General features: G+C 42.4%; 1 protein-coding gene across 5 annotated transcripts in view; it reads left to right on the top strand.

The window, feature by feature from the left end:
• LOC120799754 (nucleosome-remodeling factor subunit BPTF-like) overlaps positions 1–20902 on the top strand; it is a 47003-nt gene that overhangs the window by 14299 nt on the left and 11802 nt on the right. For 4 of the 5 annotated variants that reach the window (XM_040145095.1, XM_040145092.1, XM_040145094.1 and 1 more), the window contains 21 exons: positions 168–347; positions 692–873; positions 1202–1333; positions 2356–2485; positions 3304–3439; positions 3713–4012; positions 4263–6330; positions 8120–8244; positions 8750–8878; positions 9147–9297; positions 9665–9704; positions 10137–10362; positions 10644–10793; positions 13797–13927; positions 14398–14512; positions 14738–14955; positions 15684–15924; positions 16401–16684; positions 17126–17239; positions 17513–17674; positions 18353–18435. In XM_040145095.1, the coding sequence (XP_040001029.1) occupies positions 168–347; positions 692–873; positions 1202–1333; positions 2356–2485; positions 3304–3439; positions 3713–4012; positions 4263–6330; positions 8120–8244; positions 8750–8878; positions 9147–9297; positions 9665–9704; positions 10137–10362; positions 10644–10793; positions 13797–13927; positions 14398–14512; positions 14738–14955; positions 15684–15924; positions 16401–16684; positions 17126–17239; positions 17513–17674; positions 18353–18435 (5297 nt within the window). The remainder of the gene's footprint in view (positions 1–167; positions 348–691; positions 874–1201; positions 1334–2355; positions 2486–3303; positions 3440–3712; positions 4013–4262; positions 6331–8119; positions 8245–8749; positions 8879–9146; positions 9298–9664; positions 9705–10136; positions 10363–10643; positions 10794–13796; positions 13928–14397; positions 14513–14737; positions 14956–15683; positions 15925–16400; positions 16685–17125; positions 17240–17512; positions 17675–18352; positions 18436–20902) is intronic. The other variant, XM_040145093.1, reaches the window with a different exon arrangement.

Genomic DNA, 20902 nt, shown 5'->3' with positions numbered 1-20902 from the left:
GACTAGCTCATCACCCAGAGGAACAACATTTGAGCAATCGGTCGAGCAAGAACAAGGAAACTATAGCTCATTTCAAAGTTGCTATACCAGTGTCAGTGATGGGGATGCTATCTCACTCAGAGAAACCAATTGAAATGAGTTCTCATTGGATTTTCTTACCTCTATAGGTACTAGTAGTAAACGCACAGGGTGATGTCACCCGTGTCAGCACGCGCAGCAGCAAGGAGGTGGTGATGAAGGGGACCCACAGCCAATACTTCAAGCTTGGCCAGGAGGGCAAGTACCGCGTCTATCATAACCAGTACAGCGCCAATGCCCTGGCCCTTAACAAGCACCAGCACAGAGAGGCAAGTAGCGTAACAACTTGTTGTGTTGCCATTTGAATGTTCATAAATACAAAAATAATGCAGTGTGGCTCAGTGGTTGCTAGACCTCTGTGGGTTTGTAACTCTTCTCGTCATTACAAGGGTTTCTTCCACTATTTCAAAGATATCCAAGTCAGATGGATTGGAGATTATAAATTGTCCACAGGTGTTAATGTCTGTCTATGTTAGCCCTGTGACAGGATACACGTCAAACTGGAACAGTTATTTGACAGATGAAGGGGGCAGTTGACAGTGAACTGCCCCTGGTCTTTCAGATTCCTAAACTCAACTTCTGGCTAAAATCCACTTAAACTGTCTTTCATCAGGACCATGACAAGAGGCGGCATCTCTCACACAAGTTCTGCATGACACCTGCAGGAGAATTTAAGTGGAATGGGTCTATTCATGGCTCTAAGGTTCTGACCATCTCCACACTGAGACTTACCATCATCCAGCTGGAGAACAATGTTCCAGCACCTTTCATGCACCCCAACTGGGCCTCACACAGGTACAGAACAGAGTAGAAGACTGGGATATAGAGATTATCTGTGTTGTATGTACATATGCATGTTATTTGTTTGATTTTTAACACTCAGAAATGTTCAGTGGGTATTTGTTTTAGTGCTTTAGTTTGTCAGCGAGGTTGACACCTTTCAGTTAATCTATCATCTTATGTGTAGACATGAAAGCAATGTCAGAACTGTGGCGTCCTTACTAAAAGTAAAAGCATACCATGACCAGACTGACCACTTAAAAGCAAATGTAGAATAAATGTGAGAGTACCCAGAATAAATTGAGAAGTTGAACGTTGTATGTCCTTTTTCTTTGTTTTGTAGGACCAATTGGATCAAAGCAGTTCAGATGTGCAGTAAGGCCAGAGAGTTTGCGCTGGCCCTGGCCATTCTGGAGTGTGCCATTAAACCTGTGGCTATGTTGCCTGTCTGGAAGGACTCACTGGGCCATACCAGGTATACACATAGTATATATGCCATACTATATACACACTACACATTCATAAATCCGTGCTTTTATTCTCTGATATAATTTCTCAAACACACATAAACAAAATAATAGTTCTGTGAAACATCCACAAGTTCAGTTTAAATGCAACACTTTCAAATACTTCAAAAAAAGTTAAATACTCAAACAAGCATTCAGTGAATGCACACGGGATGTGTTGTCAGTTTAGCGGGCAGAGGCGATCATAACCAGATCAGATCAAAAGGCCCACCCTAGCTGTGAGGCATAATATTTAGACTGCGATCCCACTACCAGTACCACCCACCTTTGCCTCTACTACTGCTTCAACACCACAACACCCCTTTAAAGAAGTGATTATCCAAGATTTCCCAAGGTCAGGCCCTGTGTGTGTGTGTGTGTGTGTGTGTGTGTGTGTGTGTGTGTGTGTGTGTGTGTGTGTGTGTGTGTGTGTGTGTGTGTGTGTGTGTGTGTGTGTGTGTGTGTGTGTGTGTGTGTGTGTGTGTGTGTGTGTGTGTGTGTGTGTGTGTGTGTGAGAGAGACTGAACTGGGAGCATCAAAGTAGAGAGAGTGAACTCCACAAGTTGCAGTTCAGCAACTTTTAGGACAAGTGTGTGTGTTTCATGGGACTGTTCCAAGAGCAACTACCATCTTCTCAGCTTTAATCAGCGCTTTATACTCACTCAGTAAGCTTTCCGATTACGCTCAAGAAAAATTCTTATTAATGTTGTAAGGTTGTCATACAGTAAGTGTATTTGTAAACTCCACAGTGCTGAATGATTGACTTGAGGGTTGAAAATATATGAATGGTTGTTCCAAACTGACCATCGAACAGTAGGTTTTTGCAAGGTAACAAATCATAATGTTGTCTATGAAACTCCCTATGAATGTGACATTTAACATACGGCCCGAAAAACTTACTTGAAGTAATCACCACTCTTAGCCTAAATACAAGCGATTTTAATTTTCAGAGCTGCAGGCTATACTGCATTACAATTTAAAATGTTTTCAGGTTAAATCGCATGACATCCATGGAGCGTGAGGAAAAGGAGAAAGTGAAGAAGAGGGAGAAGAAGCTGGAGGATGAAGAAACGATGCAACAGGCCACTTGGGTCAAGTACACCTTCCCAATTAAACACCAGGTAGGCCCAAAGCTCAGCAATATCAACTTTTCGTTGGAATTAGACCAGGATGACCTTCTGGTAACAAGCAATGTAGACTGCTCAAGGGCATACACTCAGCGTTCTTCTCTGTCCTTTCATTTGACTGCAGACAGCAAGCCTGGCATTCTTTAATGTTAACATCACAGCCTAGCTGTATGTACCACCCAAAATAATCCACTTCACCATGTACAGTAAATTACATTGTACAGTGCATACAGACACTTGGATGTCCAGGATGGCTGTCCTTAGTGTTAATATAAATTTTAATGTGGCTATAGAACTACAAAATGTCGATGTGTCGTACACCCCACCAGTTCTGAGCATCCTGTGACAGCCACTGACTGACCGGACTGTTGATTTTGTAACATACGGCCATCCTAACTATTGTAGAGCTGTTGCCCGCACCACCACAGCATTAAACACATAATGATAATGCGAGGACGGTAATAATGTTTCAGTCTAGTCTGCTTCTAGGTTGAGACATTAATGCCTGGAAAACTGAGTCATTGCAGTGGGAAACACCAGTTTGTATGTTGTGCGTGAGTGCGTGAGTGACCATCAAGGGCTCTTTGATGCAGCAAGTTGAGCTTTGCTGTGAGTCATTTCCCTCAGCAATTAGTGATCAGTGAGTGAATAACCTCTAAACTTTTAATCTCTGTTTATACCTTCGCTCTCTCCTTTCCCACCACTTCTTTGTGTATCTCCCAATTCACTTTTCTCCTTTTGACCTTTCGCATCTTGTTTTTTTTAATCCTTAATTTTCTCATTTCACTTTTCCTTTCTTATCTTATGTGAAGGTGTGGAAGCAGAAAGGGGAGGAGTATCGCGTTACAGGCTACGGAGGCTGGAGTTGGATCAGTAAGACTTATGTGCAGCGGTTTGTCCCCAAGCTTCCTGGCAACACCAATGTCAACTACCGCAAAGAACTGGAAGGTCTGGAACGGGAAACTTTGGTGCCTAAAATGTGGTGTTTAATTATTTGGAATTTGGTTCTCCCAAATTAAAAGTCTCTTTGACCCTGACAGGGAATTAGTCTCTCATTTAGTAATTTCAACGATGTCATCGTGTGTCAGTTGGCCTTCAATGAATTAAGTCTCTTTTTTGATTTGTCTGTCTGATGTCATTGAGTTGTGTATTATATCTTCAATCGAAGACCTCACATAGAGTTTGTATTCTTAACTCTCACTCTCATTCTGTTTTCCAAAGACGCTAAACTTGGCAAGAAATGTACCCTGCTGGACTTGAGTCGACGACCCAGTATAGCTGCACCAGAAGCTCAGGGAGCTGCTGCTTTAAGCAGTGAAGCAAAAGATGAAGGCTTATCTAGCCTCTCCAAACCTGCAACAGATCATCTGCTGTCTGTTGAAAATTTTGAGATTAATGAGAGGATGGAAGAGGAAAAGAAAGAAGGGGTGGAGGAAAAAGAAGAGGCGGAGGAATTGTCATTAGATGAATCACCTGCAAAGATGGTCGACCCCACAGAGTCACAATCAGATGAAGAGCAAAGTATGACAGAGTGCGACTTAGTGTCTAATAGCATTGTATTTAATTGCATGTGCAGTATGAGTAGTGTTCCATGTCAAATTTGTCAATTTATTTACCAAGTATTACCAATTTAATATTGAGTATACTGCAGAAGCTTTTTCAACTTGTCTCCAACGTGATGAGAAATCGAGAAATTTTAAAGAGAGTGTGAAGAAGTATCTTGTTTTTTTTTATCAAGGCAAATATAAATCTAAATTAATTTCCTCTCCAGGATCCAGTATTCAGGAAGATAAGGCTTCCATGAAGGAGGAGCCTACAGAGGGCCCTCATCGGCCCTTTAACTACGATGTAGTGGATGTCAGCAAGGGCTTCCTCACCCGCATTGCCTACAAGAAGAAGGTCAAGTCCTCCAAGCTGGACAGCCTGCTGGAGCGCAGAGTGAAGCAGCACATTATTGAAGAGAAACAGAGGCAGCAAGTGTCTGCCTCCAAACCCCAGACTCCTAAACCAGTTTCATGCTCTTCAACCCCTGCTCTGAGCACTCCAGTCCGGCCACGGTCACCACTCAAGCCCCATACTCTTGCTCAGACACAGCTCGCGCTGGGCAATGCTGTGAAAGTGGAGGAGAAATGTTCCACAACACAAACTCCAGGGCCAGGAGAAGTTGAAGGGGAGAGTCAGGCTGAACTCTTTAAAACTACAGAGGATATTGTCACTCCTCCTCTTCCTTCTCCTGATCTGGGCTCCATACCCAAAGACAGTTGCAGTACAGGTACAGGTGGAGATTCAGCTTCACCACAAAACCAAACCACCTCCCTGCCTCAGGAACCGGAGGCAGACTTAGTGGAAAGGACTACGGGGCCAAAAGAAACCAATTCAGACATTTCAGGGCAAGAGGGTGTCAAACTGCCCAATTTAGAAGAAATAACAGCACAGGGAACTCATAGCTCTTTAGAGCAACAAGCAGCCAGTGTACCATCAGATGTTACCAAAGCTGCACATATTGAAAATACAGGGTCTGAGGTACCCAACCTGAAATTGGACTCTGTAAGGACATCTACTGGTGTTCGTGACCAAAAAAGCGGTCAAAACACATCTCCTTCTAAACCTGTTCAGCAAAACCCAGAATCTTTAAGCTCAGCGCATTCAGGCACTGACGAAAATGGCATGGGGCCAGAGGAGAACCAAGAAATTATGCAAGAAGATGGACAACATAGAACTGAAAGCATTAGCACTCCCAAGCCAGTTTCTCCTCTCCCTCAGGTAAATGGTAATGATGGCTTGGTTAGTGAAAGCATGTTGAGTAACTCTGTAATGAGCTCAAATAATGGTGTGCTCACCAACAGTCCCCAGCCCAAGGTGAACAGCACTGGTAGAATTGAGGAACAAGGAGTAGTTGTTTCGCTGAAGGACAGCATGCAGCAAAAGCTTTTGGTGAACGGAGATTTGGCCCCAGTAAATGATTGTACAGAGATTGGGGTAAAAGAACCAAGCCTAGCTTCTAAGGTAGAGGTAGAGAGTAAGACAACAATAACAGACCAGGACTACAAACCTCCACTGAAGATAACAAGGCTGGAAAACAACATAGATGCACTTGGAGGTAATACTCAGAGCATTCTGCAGCACAACAGCACTCCTGTTGTCAAGATCATCAGAATGGCACCCTCTCCTATTCCTTCAGTGGAGGAGTCCAGTCTGAGTGACGACTTTGCAGAGGAGAATAATAACAGTGGGACGACAGAACCACTCAAGACCACCATAACCAAGGTAACTACAACCTCCACCAGCACCACAACAGTAGTTTCTACAGAGATGAGGATAGCCAACACGCCATCAAATGCATCCGGAGAAATAGTGTCAACAACAGAAAGCAACGCAGTGTCCACTCTTACAACCATGACCAAAACAACAGTGACCAAAATCTGTTCCTCTGGGCTCGACAGTCAGTCAGAAGATAGCCAGAGTGAAATAGTAACACAAGAACAGAGGACAATGCTCATGGCATCTGTCAGTAAGTCAACAACTGACACCAGTGGTAAAACCTCAGTAACATCTGTTGCTGTGAGCCAGGAGAACTCTTCATCAACAAAGGGTCGCGTCCGCCTCCTCAAATTCTCCCGCACCAAGAAGACACGCTCGGACACAGCTCTTCCTTCTTACCGCAAGTTTGTCACCAAGAGCCACCGCAAGAGTATTTTTGTACTGCCACATGACGACATAAAGGTGCTGGCGAGGCGAGGGGGATTCCGTGAGGTGCCTGTGTTTAGCTACAATGCCAAGCCAGCCTTGGATATCTGGCCATATCCTTCACCCAGACCGACGTTTGGAATCACCTGGAGGTAGGCTTGCTCTCTCTATTTTCTCAGTTAAGCATCTGACCTACCCAAACCACAATCATTACTGAAAGTTTCATTCCGTCTGTGTTATTATGGTCCTAACTGTAACAAGTGTCCGCCTTGTGCTGAAATTGTGAAAATTCATCCTCTACATTTGACCAATCTCAGCTATTTCAGTGATCAGTGGGACTTGGGGAGGGACTCGAGTTTTAAGGGCCAGCATCTTTTTCAAGACCGATGGCTGTAGTGTTCGTTATAGCCAACGCACATTAATTTGTGTGGGCGGGGAAAAAACCTCAGATTAAGTCAAAACGAATACAGGAAAAAACACAGACACAGAAAGAAACACGGAAAGAAAAAGGGCAAAGATTTAAACTAAGGATCTTTTACTCTGACGCAACAGGCATTACACAAAGTTACTGTTAGAGACCCAGAACTTTAATCCAAGTATAGGAGGGAAATTCCATTACAGATAGCCCAAATCTAATTTTTGATTAATTTTCAAAGGGAACATATAAATTTCAGTATTTGACGGTCAGATATGATTTGTTTCTACTGACTCCCAAAAAATCTTCATTAAAAATCCTGCAATGGCAGCATAGCAAATTTAATTTGAATTAAAATTAAGGAAAGACTAGAATTCAACGATACCATTATTTTATGAATGGCTGCTTCAGGGTAATATAATTTTTTTTAAATCTCAATCAGAGGACAAAAACTGTGTTTATCATGGATTTTTTCTTTTTTTAAAAGTTGATTTATATTTTGTGGTAGAGCACCCAACCATTATCATTCATGATGTCTTCGCCCTGCCTTTCTGACATCGCTCAGTGGCTTTGGCCCAGAGCGATGCTGTGGCTCTGAGCTGGGGACCTCTGGTTATTTTGACGGGGCCTTCGAGTTCCAAAGCAGACATGAATCATCCAGCGGTCGGAGAAGTGTCAGGATGTTCACTTTGTGCAATGACCCAACCCTTCAACCCAGAGATATTTTCCCGCCCACGGTTACACATGGGAAAAGGAATATCTACCAAACCCCATACAACACACATGGCCTTGTGATGATCATGTTTTTGTAGATGTTCACGATATTTTAAATGACCATATCCTAAGTGCCAAGTTCATTTTTGGCTGCCTCAACCATGATGATGCGCGGAAGGAATATTTCTTCTAAAATAAAACTTTAGGAAAATATTCTTTGATGGATGACGTCCTCTCATCTAATTCTACACTCAGAACAATCTGTTAAACCCAAAATTGTTATGTTAAATTAAAAAGGACTAAATGAAATATCCATAAGCTTCCACTTTGAACTTTGTGAGTTAAAACTGTTGTTTTATGTGTTTTTGTAATCAGAGATAATATCTTTTCCTCATCCAAATTAGCGTTTAAAATGATTTATTAAAGATGGCAGCCAGTTGTTCTTTTTCTTTGGTGGAAATTGTCTTAAGGGGACAGCAACATCACCAAAACTCCCTGTCTGTTTTTTCTCGACTCACTGGCAGTAAGTTGCACTGGTCTAATGAATTACATGACACTGGGCAGCGGGGAATGCCAGCGACCCGTCTTTTGACCCACAGCTGTAGAACGACCGTTATTTCAATCTTTCCAATTTTAAGTAAAATGTACGCACAGACATTTCCATTTTCCAGGAGTTTATTTCAATATAGCTATATTTTTGTTATGTTCTACAGGTGTATAGATGCGAAGTTGTAAACAACACACAATACTTGGACAGTTGTTTACATGCAACTATATGTGAATAATACTTGAACCTCTGGGTTGTGTTACAGATATCGCCTGCAGACTGTGAAGTCTTTGGCCGGTGTGAGTCTCATGCTGAGGCTCTTATGGGCCTGTCTGAGATGGGACGACATGGCCGTCAAACCGTCCGCTGCTGTCGGAACCACACGGACAGGTAGCCCCCCCCACTCCCTCAAATCATCAGATGAAGATGTCTTTCTTTCTGGGAGGAAGGGAAAAATGCGCAAGTCTAAGAGTGAAATAGGTGTTGAATGAAATCACCAGTAGGATTTGAGGGTGGAATTAATTGGTTGTTTGATATGTAAAATATAAGATATTTACCACTTTCTTACGTATATTCCCAGTTAATTAATTTTCACTTGAATTGTGGATGATCTATGCAGCTGCTGTTTCCCCAAAAATTGCTAGAATCCATCCTGATGATCAGAAAACCCTGGGAATTTCTTCTTTTCAATAACTTATTCCTGTATTTACTTGGGCTCTCCTCCTTATTCCTATGTTGCCCCTAAGAAACACGGCAAAACGTCTGTCTGAAAAAGACAGCCTTCAGTCTTATTTGGGTGTCACTGTTTTTATGCTGGAGTGCATTTCCTCCATCTTCTCGGGCTTTCCTCCTCATCACCATACCAACCCAGCCCTATCCCAACTCATTGCTACAGAGACATCCGATACTGAAATCACCACCACAGAGATCATCAAGCGACGTGACGTGGGACCCTACGGCATTCGCTCAGAGTATTGCATCCGCAAAATCATCTGCCCCCTTGGAGTGCCTGAGACTCCGAAAGGTAAAGTGCTTAACCACTATTAGAGCTGAGAACAAAAAGTATGAATTCAGTCAGATGTTTCTATGTCTATCCATCAGTTGTATTGCTCCTTTATGTGTTGCAATGTTAAAAGAATAAGAGATGGTAATGGTAATATTAATCTATTGTTGATAACAGGAATATCCAACTGACACACGTCTTTTGCTCTAGCTCCTCCAACCAAATGACAAGATGCAAATATTGAAGCAGTCTTCTTGTCTTTAATTGATTCATCTGTCCACCATCCCAGAAACCCACACCCCTCAGAGGAAGGGGTTGCGCTCCAGTGCCCTGCGCCCCAAGAAGCCCGAGCCTGCCAAGCAGACAGGCCCAGTGGTGATTGAGACATGGGTGGCTGAGGAGGAGCTGGACCTCTGGGAGATCAGAGCCTTCTCAGAAAGGTCAGAGGGCCAAGGTTAACGGTCAGGCATTTGTTGCCAACACCTGCCTCGTAGCATCAATGTGAAATCTGTCGGAATGATTTATAAACATGTTATACTGCATAGTTAGATATTGTCAGATGGAGTTTTTACTGACTCGGTAGGTGAGTGCGAGTATTCTTCTAGTTTGAAATTGATCTGTCCTACTAAACTTATTTGAGGCGAAATGACTTCTTCAAAAAACACTTTCAGGCTGATGCTCAAAATATTTTTTTATTCTGTGATATTAACCGTAGCCTAATTATTATAACTTCTAATTTGTAAAATGTACGAAAAGATTTTAGCTACTTCTTAAATACTTCGTTCTGTCTAATTTTTTCTTTTACAGGGTGGAGAAAGAGAAAGCTCAGGCAGCAGAGCAGGTCAAGGTATGTGTGGTTTAATTCAGTAATTTTTCCACTAAAAGTTCAATGTCTTCAAAGACACGTGTTTATTTTAACGTAGATTGTAAGTATGCCTTTTTAAAATTTGTTTCAAGTAAGGCTTGTGTCTTACTTTTGTGGGAGGAAAAAGCTCCTGTAGGAGGTCCACTGCTCCGGTGTAGCAGTGGACAATATTCTGTCACTGGGATTTATACAGACTTAAGCTTTTCAACCAATTACTGCCAAGACAACAGACAACTCAATAATTTCTCCTCATTTGGCCAGGCAGCAGAACTCCAAACATCTCAGTCCATGCCAATCTATATTACTGGAATACCTTATGTCTGCACAACCGATTTTAAGTTTTGGCTTTGATTTTCAATATTTCTGTCATAGGTTCCTATATTAATATACTGATCATCTTATTTACCATTTCAGAAACGTCTGGAGCAGAAACCAGGCTCAGTCACAGCTACTCCAACAGGGACTCCCGCAACATCTGCCAGCACACCCAAAGTCATTGTGGGTTCGTTGTCAGGCCAGGGCACCCCCAGCACCAAGGTGGTACTGTCCACCAAGATGGGCACCCCCGTCACATTCCAGCAGAACAAGAACTTCCAGCAGTCGTTCGCCACCTGGGTCAAACAGGGTCAAAACACACAAGGTACGTTATAGAGGAGTGTAACTACTGGCATTCAAGGAGCAGGAAATCTGCTGTTTTTTTTTTTTTCTTCTATTTCATGTGAATGTGTTGTTTTCCTGTCTCATGTATATGATTGTGTTTTAAGACTGTTAGTCCTGCATGAGCGTATTGGAGGAGTTTGGTGATTGCCATCGGCAGCGTCCCCGTGGTGGTCATTGTAGTTTATTAGAAGTAGTGATATTACTGGATTGACAGTAGTGACAGTATTTTTTGTAATTTTTTTTGTTTGTTTGGTTTTTTAGGAGCAGGCACAGAGACCACTGTGGCCACGTCTAGTGGGCACACCTTCCAGATTACGGGAACCTCAGTGGGTGGAAAGGTAGTGACCACCAAGCTGCCACTTCCCGCCAACAGCAAGATCGTCACAGTCAACGTGCCAACTTCACAAGGAGGTAGGGCAGATTTTAATAAGTCACACCTTTGAGGCAAACAGAGAGCACAAGTTACAGTTATTCAGTGTAGACATTTCTTTCCATCAATTACCATTTCAGGATGCATTTGAGTTTCCGTTACCTCACGTCAGACCCACAGCTGAGACTTTTCAAATGTGTCAAAGGAGCCAAATTAGATCTGGCTCATTAATTGCATGGCATTGTGTAAGCAATTTAGTGTGCCAACCACGCACATGGCGCTCTAGAAGGACCGCAGGCCCAAATATTTTTGAAATCTACAAATCAGACACAAATCAGACATTCCTCTGTCAGTGAGCCAAGTACACAAGTAGACGATCATTTTCAAAACCTCACAATTTAGAGGAACTATAGGGCTCAAGTATTCAGATGCTGGCTTCTATTAAACACAATACCAAATACAATTTTTCTGAATCAATCACAGAGTTACCATGGCCCTAATGCAGTAGTTTTCCTTTACATGCTTGAAATTGCACACAATTTCGCCTTTTTCCAGAACCCAGAATCATAGCCCATATCCCCTACATAATTAGTTAAGCGTTTCACCATAGGCTTTTTTTTTTCTGTTTCAGTTTGTCTTAAAGTGATGTTAGAGGGATACCTTGAGACAAAACTAAATAATAAAATTAATAAATGTACATTTACATTATCCTTGAATACTGTTAGTATTCAAAGATAATGTGTGATTATCATATGTGGCTGTTAACCAAAGATTTATATCTTTATAATGTATTTTTCTAATGATAAAAATGTAAAATGCTATAATACTGGGCTTGTGCTTTAAGTGAGCCTTTTGTTCCATCTGGTTCCAGATGCCACAGATGTGAAAGGTGTTACCATGTGAGAAGCAGCCAGTCCCTCACTGTGTTTTGTGCTACTGTGGCAGCATGCTCTGCGCCAACTCCATTGTGGTGCCTATTATGTGCCAACCTCATGAGTCAGCAGCTTAGCTTGGCGTGGCACATCGTGTCTGGTTGTGTCTTGTCGGCATGGTAATCTAATAGAAAGCTGTTATTTTGGTTGGATGGTTTTTGTGATGGTAGAGTTGTGTAGTCTGAGGTTCTAAATCCAGACTGCGTATTAGTAGAATTGGGCTATCTTAAGTTAGGTGTTTCTTAACTTTTTTGAATTGTCAATATTGACACCGCAGATGAGGCGATGGTTTGCAATGAGCACCACTTGACCTGTCTGTGGCCCTGTCAAGTTATCACATGATGGATACTGCTCAACACTTGGTAGAGGTGGTCTGACATGTTGACAGGCTCCATTAAAGCCCCTGACAGCTCTTGTGTAGGTCCCATAGGTCAGATTCAGTATTCACAAAAACAGTTACTTGACTAAATCCTCTTACACTACATTTATTTTTTAAATTCAAATGCGCCATTTCAAGCTGAAAATATGCCTCGTTCAAAGTTTGACACAAAAACATATAATAGGAAAGGTTAATCTGACAATTAAAGAACTTTCTAACCTTTATCCATGTTTCTCTCTAGATGCAGTTTATACAGGTCTTTTAACCCTTTTAATAGCCTCCACAGTAACTCTCAGTCATCCTGCTTTATCCTTTCTCTCAAGATAACTGAACAGAAAAAAAATGGAAAAGAAACAACTGAATCCTGAAAGATCCCAGTTTTCAAACCAAAAATTAGGGTGCCGTTAAAAAGAGCATCTCAATATACAGTAAATGTATCGTTTATTACATACGTGCAATGACCAGATAAAGAGAATGATATTCACTAAGGATATGAAGAAAGTGACTTTTCCTACCTTTGAAGTTACCATGCAGGGGAAACTAAGTTCAGGTGGAGTGTAGCTATTTAATGGTCATGTGTATTTATCCAGCATGACTGTTGGGCGCCCTGTTTGTTTTGGCAGGTCTTAAGGAAGTTAGGGAGGAAAACAAGTTTACCCTGAGGTCTGCTTCCCAGACAGGTAGCCCTCTATAGTGGGATTCCATTTTTCTTTTTTTCCCTCCGTTTTTTTGAATAAAAGTATACCTCTCCACTCACCGGAGTCCCAACTCCCCGACCTCTCCAAACAGCCAGTCCATAGAAGCAAGTGTTTGATGTGTGTGACCAGAGCAGCTACTCCCCAGGTCTTACGGCCGGGCTTAACGTCCCTGTTTGAAGAGGGAAACCCTTGATGTATAGGTTTACCTGCTCGGTTGCGGTTGAAAATCTGCAGCAACAACGCAGCAGAGGAAAAAGAGCAACACTCTCTTGGTTTCCATTTCTGCCATCAGCTTCACGTGAGCTCATGAAGGCACAGAGCCTGGTGAACAAATATGAAACGTTCCCTTTGTCAGATTAAAGTTTAAAAGTAGGATCCGAATTCATGAATAATTTATGTGGGGGTTCAGATATGTTGGGGGAGACCCAACTAAGCTTTCAGTGAGCCTTTGAAGATTTTGTTGACGTGCTCAACTAATATTTACCATTGCTATGATCAAAAAGCTCGCCATCAAGCAAGGAGAGAATGTAGGACCTATACAACCGCTCACTTGTGACATGCAAACATGTTATTGTATTAGAGATGTATTAGCATTTTAAAATTTGTTGGTGAATGTATTTGATGTAATGAAAGGCAGGTATTTGACAGATAAATATCACTGATCTCTAAAAATATAAGTCGACAAGCAATCCTACAAGGATACATTACAGAATTGTATCTTTTAATCCCACATCCTAACCCAGTCCATTTCTTGAAACTTCAAACCTATGTAAACTGTCCCTTCCTTGTAGCATTTTGCTCTTTCACTCTTACTTTAAACCACATCATCCCCCATGCAATTTTGTCATCGCTCAAAATATTTCTCCTTGTCCTTCTCTAATCTTTTGTCCATTTATGAGTTAATCTTACTTAATGATTGAAACACTGCTCCCCAGGAACCCTTGCCTTCACTCCACCCATCTCGTCATGCCTCTTTCTTCTCATTTCTTGTAGTTTTTTCACTCCGGTGTCTTTCTGCTCCTCTTCTCTTTGCAGGTGTGGTTCAGCAGAAAGTGTTGGGTATCATCCCGTCCAGCACAGCGGGTGGAGCCCAGACCTACACCACATTCCAACCCCGCACTACCACACTCAACATCAGTCCCAATACCCCAGGCTCCCAGCAACAGGTACATCTGCCTTCTTTCTGCTCTGGAGTATCCATGAGGGAGTTTTTATATAATCAATTTTGTCATCCTTACATGTTCACAATAGAAATCTGTACATTTCAACTTTCCTTCTTTTACCATCTATTTCTTCCTGCTGTGTTGTGTTCTCATTGTATTTTCTTTTGTGTTTGCAAAAATCTCTTGCATTACTGTTTCTTTGTGTTTGCTGTTTGTACATTTAAAATTTTGTACAGGAGATAACGTATCTTCTTTCTCTGTACATTAATTTTTACCATAGAAGATCATGTATTTTGTGTATATAATTCCATATTGAAACCAAGTCCCTTTTTTGTTTGGTTTGTTGTTTTTTTTTACCTTTATCCTAGACGTAATTTTTTTTTGTCGAAATCAGACAGTTGAGGGAAGAACCCGCTGGCTTTGAAATCATTACTAGTAACATCTTATAAATAAATAAATAAATATCCTTCCAGGTTCTGGCAGCTGGTGGTCAGATCCGTCCAGGAATGACAGTGATCCGAACCCCAATCCAGCAGACAGGACCCATGGGAAAGACGATACTGAGAACACCCCTAGTGGTCCAGCAAGGTAATGTACTCCTCATGAGAGTTTGAGTATGTTTCACTCGAACAAAGCGCAACTCACCTTCAAAGAATAACTGAACACTTACAATTAAATTCAAACTGTTGCATCCCCTCTCTGTAAGTCAGTATGTCTGTGTATGAGTGTTGCCCAGCCTCTCCCTACAGTGGTGAGCCACTATGGCTCCCTGTCTTGCCTGTGTGTCAAATTTGCCACACCTCTCTCTTCCAGGTCAGGGTGGCCAGCAAGTAGTTACGCAGATCATTCGAGGTCAGGCAGTTTCCACGGCAATTTCTGGTGCCAGCCCTGTTGCCACGGTCACTGGCCAGGGGGCCGCCAGCCCCAACACAGCGGCACAGACAGCAGGCCAAACACCACCCGGCACCCCACGGGCACAAGGGCAAGGCCAGGTTAAACTCACCCTGGCACAGCTCACCCAGCTCACACAGGTTAGTGAAGGAGATCCAAAAAACTCCGGGATGTCAACTTATGTGCAAGGTCAGAAATGAACACTTCCCAAATAGCAATGACATTTGTTTTTGATAAAGGATACAATGGCCTCTAACTTTTTTTTTTTTTTTTTTTTTTCAAATAATTTGAGTAAATCAGTAACATACAATCCTTATTGAAAAGATAAATATATTACATTAGTCTGTACACATTATTTCTCTTAAGGTGTTTTTCTTTAATAACAGCAAGAGGAAAAACACATTCAGATGGGAAAATATTCAAAGTCACTAACTGATGATGTATAAATATGAACTAATATTTTTTTTCCGCTCAAAATGTATGATCTTAATTTTTTAATGTCAAAACTACTCTACTAAATGAGTTCAGTTTATAATATGAGAAAATGAATTTGCTTTTAATGGCATCATCCCAGTACCACATATAAAGGTTTTCTTGGGAGTTACAGATGGCTGTGGGTGCAGTAAGAAATGTAGATGGGAAATAGCTTCAGAAAAATAAGCATAGTTGCTTAGAGAGCTAAAAAATATCCACTTCTTTTGTAACAAGATTCGAAAAAATGCGATTACTCTAAAAAATGACTTTATACTTACTCAAATGACTGTACTACGCAATATTCCACCTCAGCCAACTTATTCTGGATTAAACAGCACTGCTCTGATTCCTCCACCAACTAACAAGCTTCTCCTCTCTGATCTTCCTCCCTTAGAAGCAGCAGGCTGGGTCAGGTGTGGATCGACAGGCCGGTGTCGGTGGTACCCAACAGGCTCTGACGGTGATGGTTCAGGGCCAGGGCCAGACCACTGGCCAGCTGCAGGTCATACCTCATGGGGTCACCATCATCCCAGGACCCGGGCAGCAGCTCATGCAGGCGGCATTGCCCAATGGGCAAGTGCAACGCTTCCTCTTCACCCCCTTGGCCTCAGCTGCCACACCTACATCAAGCACAGGTATAACACATAAAACAAGAAGCCTGGATAACCTGACAGTTTTCCTTTTTAGGGAAAAATCTGTTTTCATCCAGCTGTCCATTAACTGTGAATCAAACAATGGAAAACATATATGACAAATTAAGTGTGAATTGTATGTGTTTATACTGGGTCAGTTCCAGTTAACAGACAATCCTCTATGGTGTAGAACTATATCAGAAAAGTAATCAAAAATTTGGCACAAAATGCCATGTCTTTGAATAACTAATTTTAGGGCAGAATCCAGCAAGCTCAGAACAACTTACCCATTTGCTATATTTTTTATGATTAAAAATCATGAAAACTCTAGATGAACACATGCTTTGAGGTGAGTTCCTTTCACAGATCAGAAGGGTCTGTGCATATCAGCCATGTTTTAAAGGTGACATTTTCACGACTACATTGTCTTGCTCATCTCTCAACCCCTTTCTCTCTTCTTTCCCTCCCTCTCTCCCCAGCCACCACAGTTCCAAGTCAGCCCAACTCCACCTCCACCAAAACCCCGGCCCAGCCGGCCCAGCAGGCAGCAGCCCCCGTCCAGGCAGGGGCACCTCCACTGGCCACCACCAGCAGCCCTACTTCGGCCACCCCGCAGGGCCAGCTGCCCCCTCAGACGCAGGCCCACATGCCCATCCAGTCACCCACCTCGCTGCAGGTCAAAACACAGGGAGGAACTGCCCAGCTGCAGCTGCAGCAGACGCCTCAGCTCATCAGCATGTCTGGACTGCAGCAGCAGGTACAGGTATGATTAGCAAAAAGACATAGTGGATGGTACTGGAAAGTTAAGCCATAACCTCAGTCCACTCCTCCAAACACCTGTAGTTCAGATGAACTTGTCCAGATTAGCCACTGAAGCTCAGGTGAAGCTACACAGTGTCCAGCAGTAGGAGACTTTAGTGTATTGAGCAATGCACCTGGCTCTGTGGTACGGCTGAAAAAAAGGTTCTCAAACTGTTAAACCCAGCTGCCAATTTAATCTATGCAGCCATTCATAAATGTCTCATCCAAACAGCGTCTGGTCTTTGCCACCATTTTCCATTCTGCACTTACAGCTTTGACCTATGATGTAGCTGACACCGTGAGCTAACCATCTAAGTAAATGCTTTATATAAATGTACAAGCAGAACCATGATTTTCTTTTCAGCTTTGTTAAATTTGTGTCTCTTCTGTGTCGTGTCTGCAGGTGCTGGCCCAGCTGCAGGCCCAGCAGGGTGGAGGCTCTCTGCCACAGCACATCAAACTGCAGCTTCCTATCCAGATACAACAGACAGGGACCACCTCAGCTCAGGGAGGACAGGTAGTGCAGTAAGCCTGCTAAACCAGACCCGTACTTATATTACTTTTATAAAGGATCGCTAAAGGGTTTTGGCCACAGTAAAATTAGAGTAAATCAAATGAGATATTTAGGTTTTCTTGATAACTGTCTTCAAAATCCTGCCCCTTCTCCTGCCTCTCTACATCAGTAATGGTGTAACAGCAATATTTACCAAAACCAGAATCTTTTTCTTTTTAATTTTGTATGTTTAAATTCACGACGTGAACTGATTATCGCACTGTGCTGTCTGCACAGATTGGGAACGTGGTGACCATCCAGGCAGCTTCTGTCCAGGAGCAGCTGCAGAGGATCCAGCAGCTCAGAGAACAGCAACAGCAGAAGAAGAGACAAGCCGCAGAGGCCAAGAGAGAGCAAGCCCTCAACGCAGCCAGCCAGAGCGACATCATTCAGAAACAGGTGTGTGTGTGAGTGTGCATGTGCTCAGGAAGCCATCCTTAGCCAGGTCATCCATCTCAGTCCGAAGCTCCCTGTCTCGCTGCCATCAGTACATAAACAGTAATCCAACCCTCCAACCCCCCACTAAGACTGGGCTTATTTTTACAGCTCAGCCCCGTCTCTGTTTGTTGGACTTAATACTGCCATTGCTACTGTGTGTGTGTGTGTGTGTGTCTGTGTGTGTGTGTGTGTGTGTGTGTGTGTGTGTCTGTGTGTGTGTGTGTGTGTGTGTGTGTGTGTGTGTGTGTGTGTGTGTGTCTGTCTGTCTGTCTGTCTGTCTGTCTGTCTGTCTGTCTGTTATCTTTTTTTTACTTGTCTCTGTGTGTATTCACTATACTACTAATTCTGCTGCATATGTGTGCGTGTATGTTTCAGGATTTCTTTCTGCCTATTAGGTAACATATTTTAGTACTTTATCCTGGTCGCATTTAATAATAATCAATTTTTATAGATATTTTGTACTAGATATTAAACATCACTAAAGTCGCAATTTTTTTTGCCTCTTTTCGATTGAAATATGTTTTAGCAATATATTCATCAGTATAACCATTTCCTCCCAAACTATAAATATCTTTTCTGTTGTTAAACATGTGGTTTGTTCTGACATCTCCCTGTGTCTCCCTGCATCATGTGTTTCAGGTGGTGATGAAACATAACGCTGTGATCGAGCACCTGAAGCAAAAGAAGACCATGACGCCTTCGGAGAGAGAAGAGAATCAGAGGTTTGTGTCCAGTATTTGTTACTGTTTGTGTGTGAAGGTATAGGCGTAATAGTTTGCTTGTATTCAGAGGTGTCATTTTGGAAGGCAAGAGGCTTGTGCTGAGGGGCTCTGGGCCATAGGAAGGGTTAGATTCAGATAAAACGCACTGTGGCAAGATGTTTTTGAAGCAGCAGACAATAACAGCATAGGGAAGGTGTTTAGAGTCATTATCTGTGGGAGAGCCCAGCTTCTTTGAATTGATGCCTTCTTGTGTGTCCATGTTTAGATCATGCGGAGCTGTAACCCTACCACTTAGGCTGTCTATATGCTATCTTCCACTCTCTCCATTTGACTCTGATTAAACACCACACTGGGAGGTACTTCACAGCATGGGAACCTTGGGGTGTGTAACCAACAACAGCTGTATGTCCTCACAGTGACCCTATAAGCATGAGCACAAAGGCAAATCCATTTAGAAATGAGAGGAGCTGTACAATAAAATCACACAAGGCCCTAACAGCCACTTCACGGATTTGTAGGGATGTAGCAAGTTAACTTTCATATACAGAATCTTTCAGCTTGTCATTCTTTCCCCCTTTGTAGCTTCCCTCCAAGTCTCTGTCTAAAATGGGTAGAAAAGTAGTAGTAGTCTCACTTTTATTAGTAACATCACATGTGTTGATTCTGAGATACTGATTGTCTGCTTTAACCTCGTACCAGTCCAGTGACCGGTAGTGTTGTTGGTATGCTGGCACTGTTTTATCAAGAACCGGGAACCGGGAGTTCCTCCCAGTGGCCCAGGTACCGTACTTCCCAAGAGACTATCCAAAGACCCAGAGTGACATCTTTATAGCAGACATGTTTGTTAGCTCACTTTTACCATAACAAAGGTGCTGTTTTATTCTCTAAGAAGAGTAAGGACAGCTATTGCCTTTATAAAAACCCAAATAAAATGTATGATATCAAAACCAGTAGTGGAATGTTTAGAAAAGGCTTGCTCCCTCCTTCCTTCTTTTTTCATATGCTGTAGAGAGATTATACTCTGACCTACAGTTGACTCTGACAACCCCGTGTTTATGTCCACAGACAGTGTGTCAACACTGTGCCCATTCACACAGACCTGAAATACCAAACCCAGACTACCGTGACATCACTACAGCCACTCTGTGTGTTGTCTGTCTCTCTGCTTACTTTTCATGCTTTTTTCCATTTCTTCACGTCATCCTTTTCTCTTGCTTTTCCTTCAAAACACGATTCTGTCGGTAAGAGCCTGGAGCTCTGACATTAGCGGTGTTTGTGTGTCCTATTTCATTAGTCTCCTCCGCTTTCAAGCTGCATACGCAGCGTGTACTTCAGTTTCCTACAGCGTGTACTGAAGTACACGCTGTAGGAAACCTGGCCCATCTCTGACCTCAGCAGCCATGGATGTGTCTGTGTGTCATTCACACAAACATGCGCTCAACGGGGCATTCTGAACAATTTTCAATCCTAGTTGTGAATGTTAGCGAACACAAGTGAACATACTGTAGACACAGAGCCATAAATTATCTAGATTGACATACACAGTATGTCATATACTGACATTCCATTCTGCACGTTAACAGTGGGGATGTTTTTTGTCTGTATCTCCACGATTTTTTTTTCTTCTTCATTTTTCAATATTTCTTGTACTTCCTTTTGATTTCCATGAAGTTATATCATCACACAGTATAGGACCTTAAACACAGCCCTGAATCTCCTTATGCATTTTAATTTCCTTGGATTTGTGTGTATGACCTCTCGTCCTCCCTTTCCCATGTTTACAAGAGCAGTGTGGCTTCCCAGTCATCCTCTATCTGTCCATCTCTCACCATACTTCTCTTCCAACTCTCAGCTCCACTCCCTGCTACTTAAGAGAGTCTCGCACAAATAAATACTGGATGACCAAATACCCTTCTAACATCTGTAAGACACGTGGCCCAATAACACGACTAGGGGACTAGGAATGATGACACAAATATCTCTACTTTTCATCGCTTTGAGGAAGTAGCCATGGTACGTTCAGGATTTCAAAAGGCTATGTTGTTTGATTGTGTAAATGCATCTTCCAAGTCATGCAGAAAACGTTCACACTGTTTTTATGGAAGTTGAAACCATCTACCCCAAAGCAATTCCGAGCAATACTAGTAAGAATTGTTGGGGGGAAGCAAGCTATTTGTTTTTCCGAGATTTTTCTTTTCTTTTTTTGCATTTTAGCTCTTATTTGATAGTTCACAGTGGAAAACGGAAAGATTTAGAGCCAGACAGGGATGAGATAAAAGAAAGTCCAGAACCAGAGTCAAACCCAGGACTTTGTAGTTACATAGTTTACACAACTGAACCACCAGAATGCCTCAAGGACCTGTGCTGTGAAAAATGCTCTCATTGTTCATTGACACGCACCGCCATTGCTTACATGTGGAAAGTTAGATGTTCACATTTTTGAACTAGCCAATAGTCATGCAGGTTG

Source organism: Xiphias gladius, chromosome 15, assembly GCF_016859285.1.
Source record: "Xiphias gladius isolate SHS-SW01 ecotype Sanya breed wild chromosome 15, ASM1685928v1, whole genome shotgun sequence".
Taxonomy (NCBI): Eukaryota; Metazoa; Chordata; class Actinopteri; order Istiophoriformes; family Xiphiidae; genus Xiphias; species Xiphias gladius.
The sequence above is the reverse complement of the archived record's forward strand: the minus strand, read 5'-3'. Positions and strand labels throughout refer to the sequence as shown.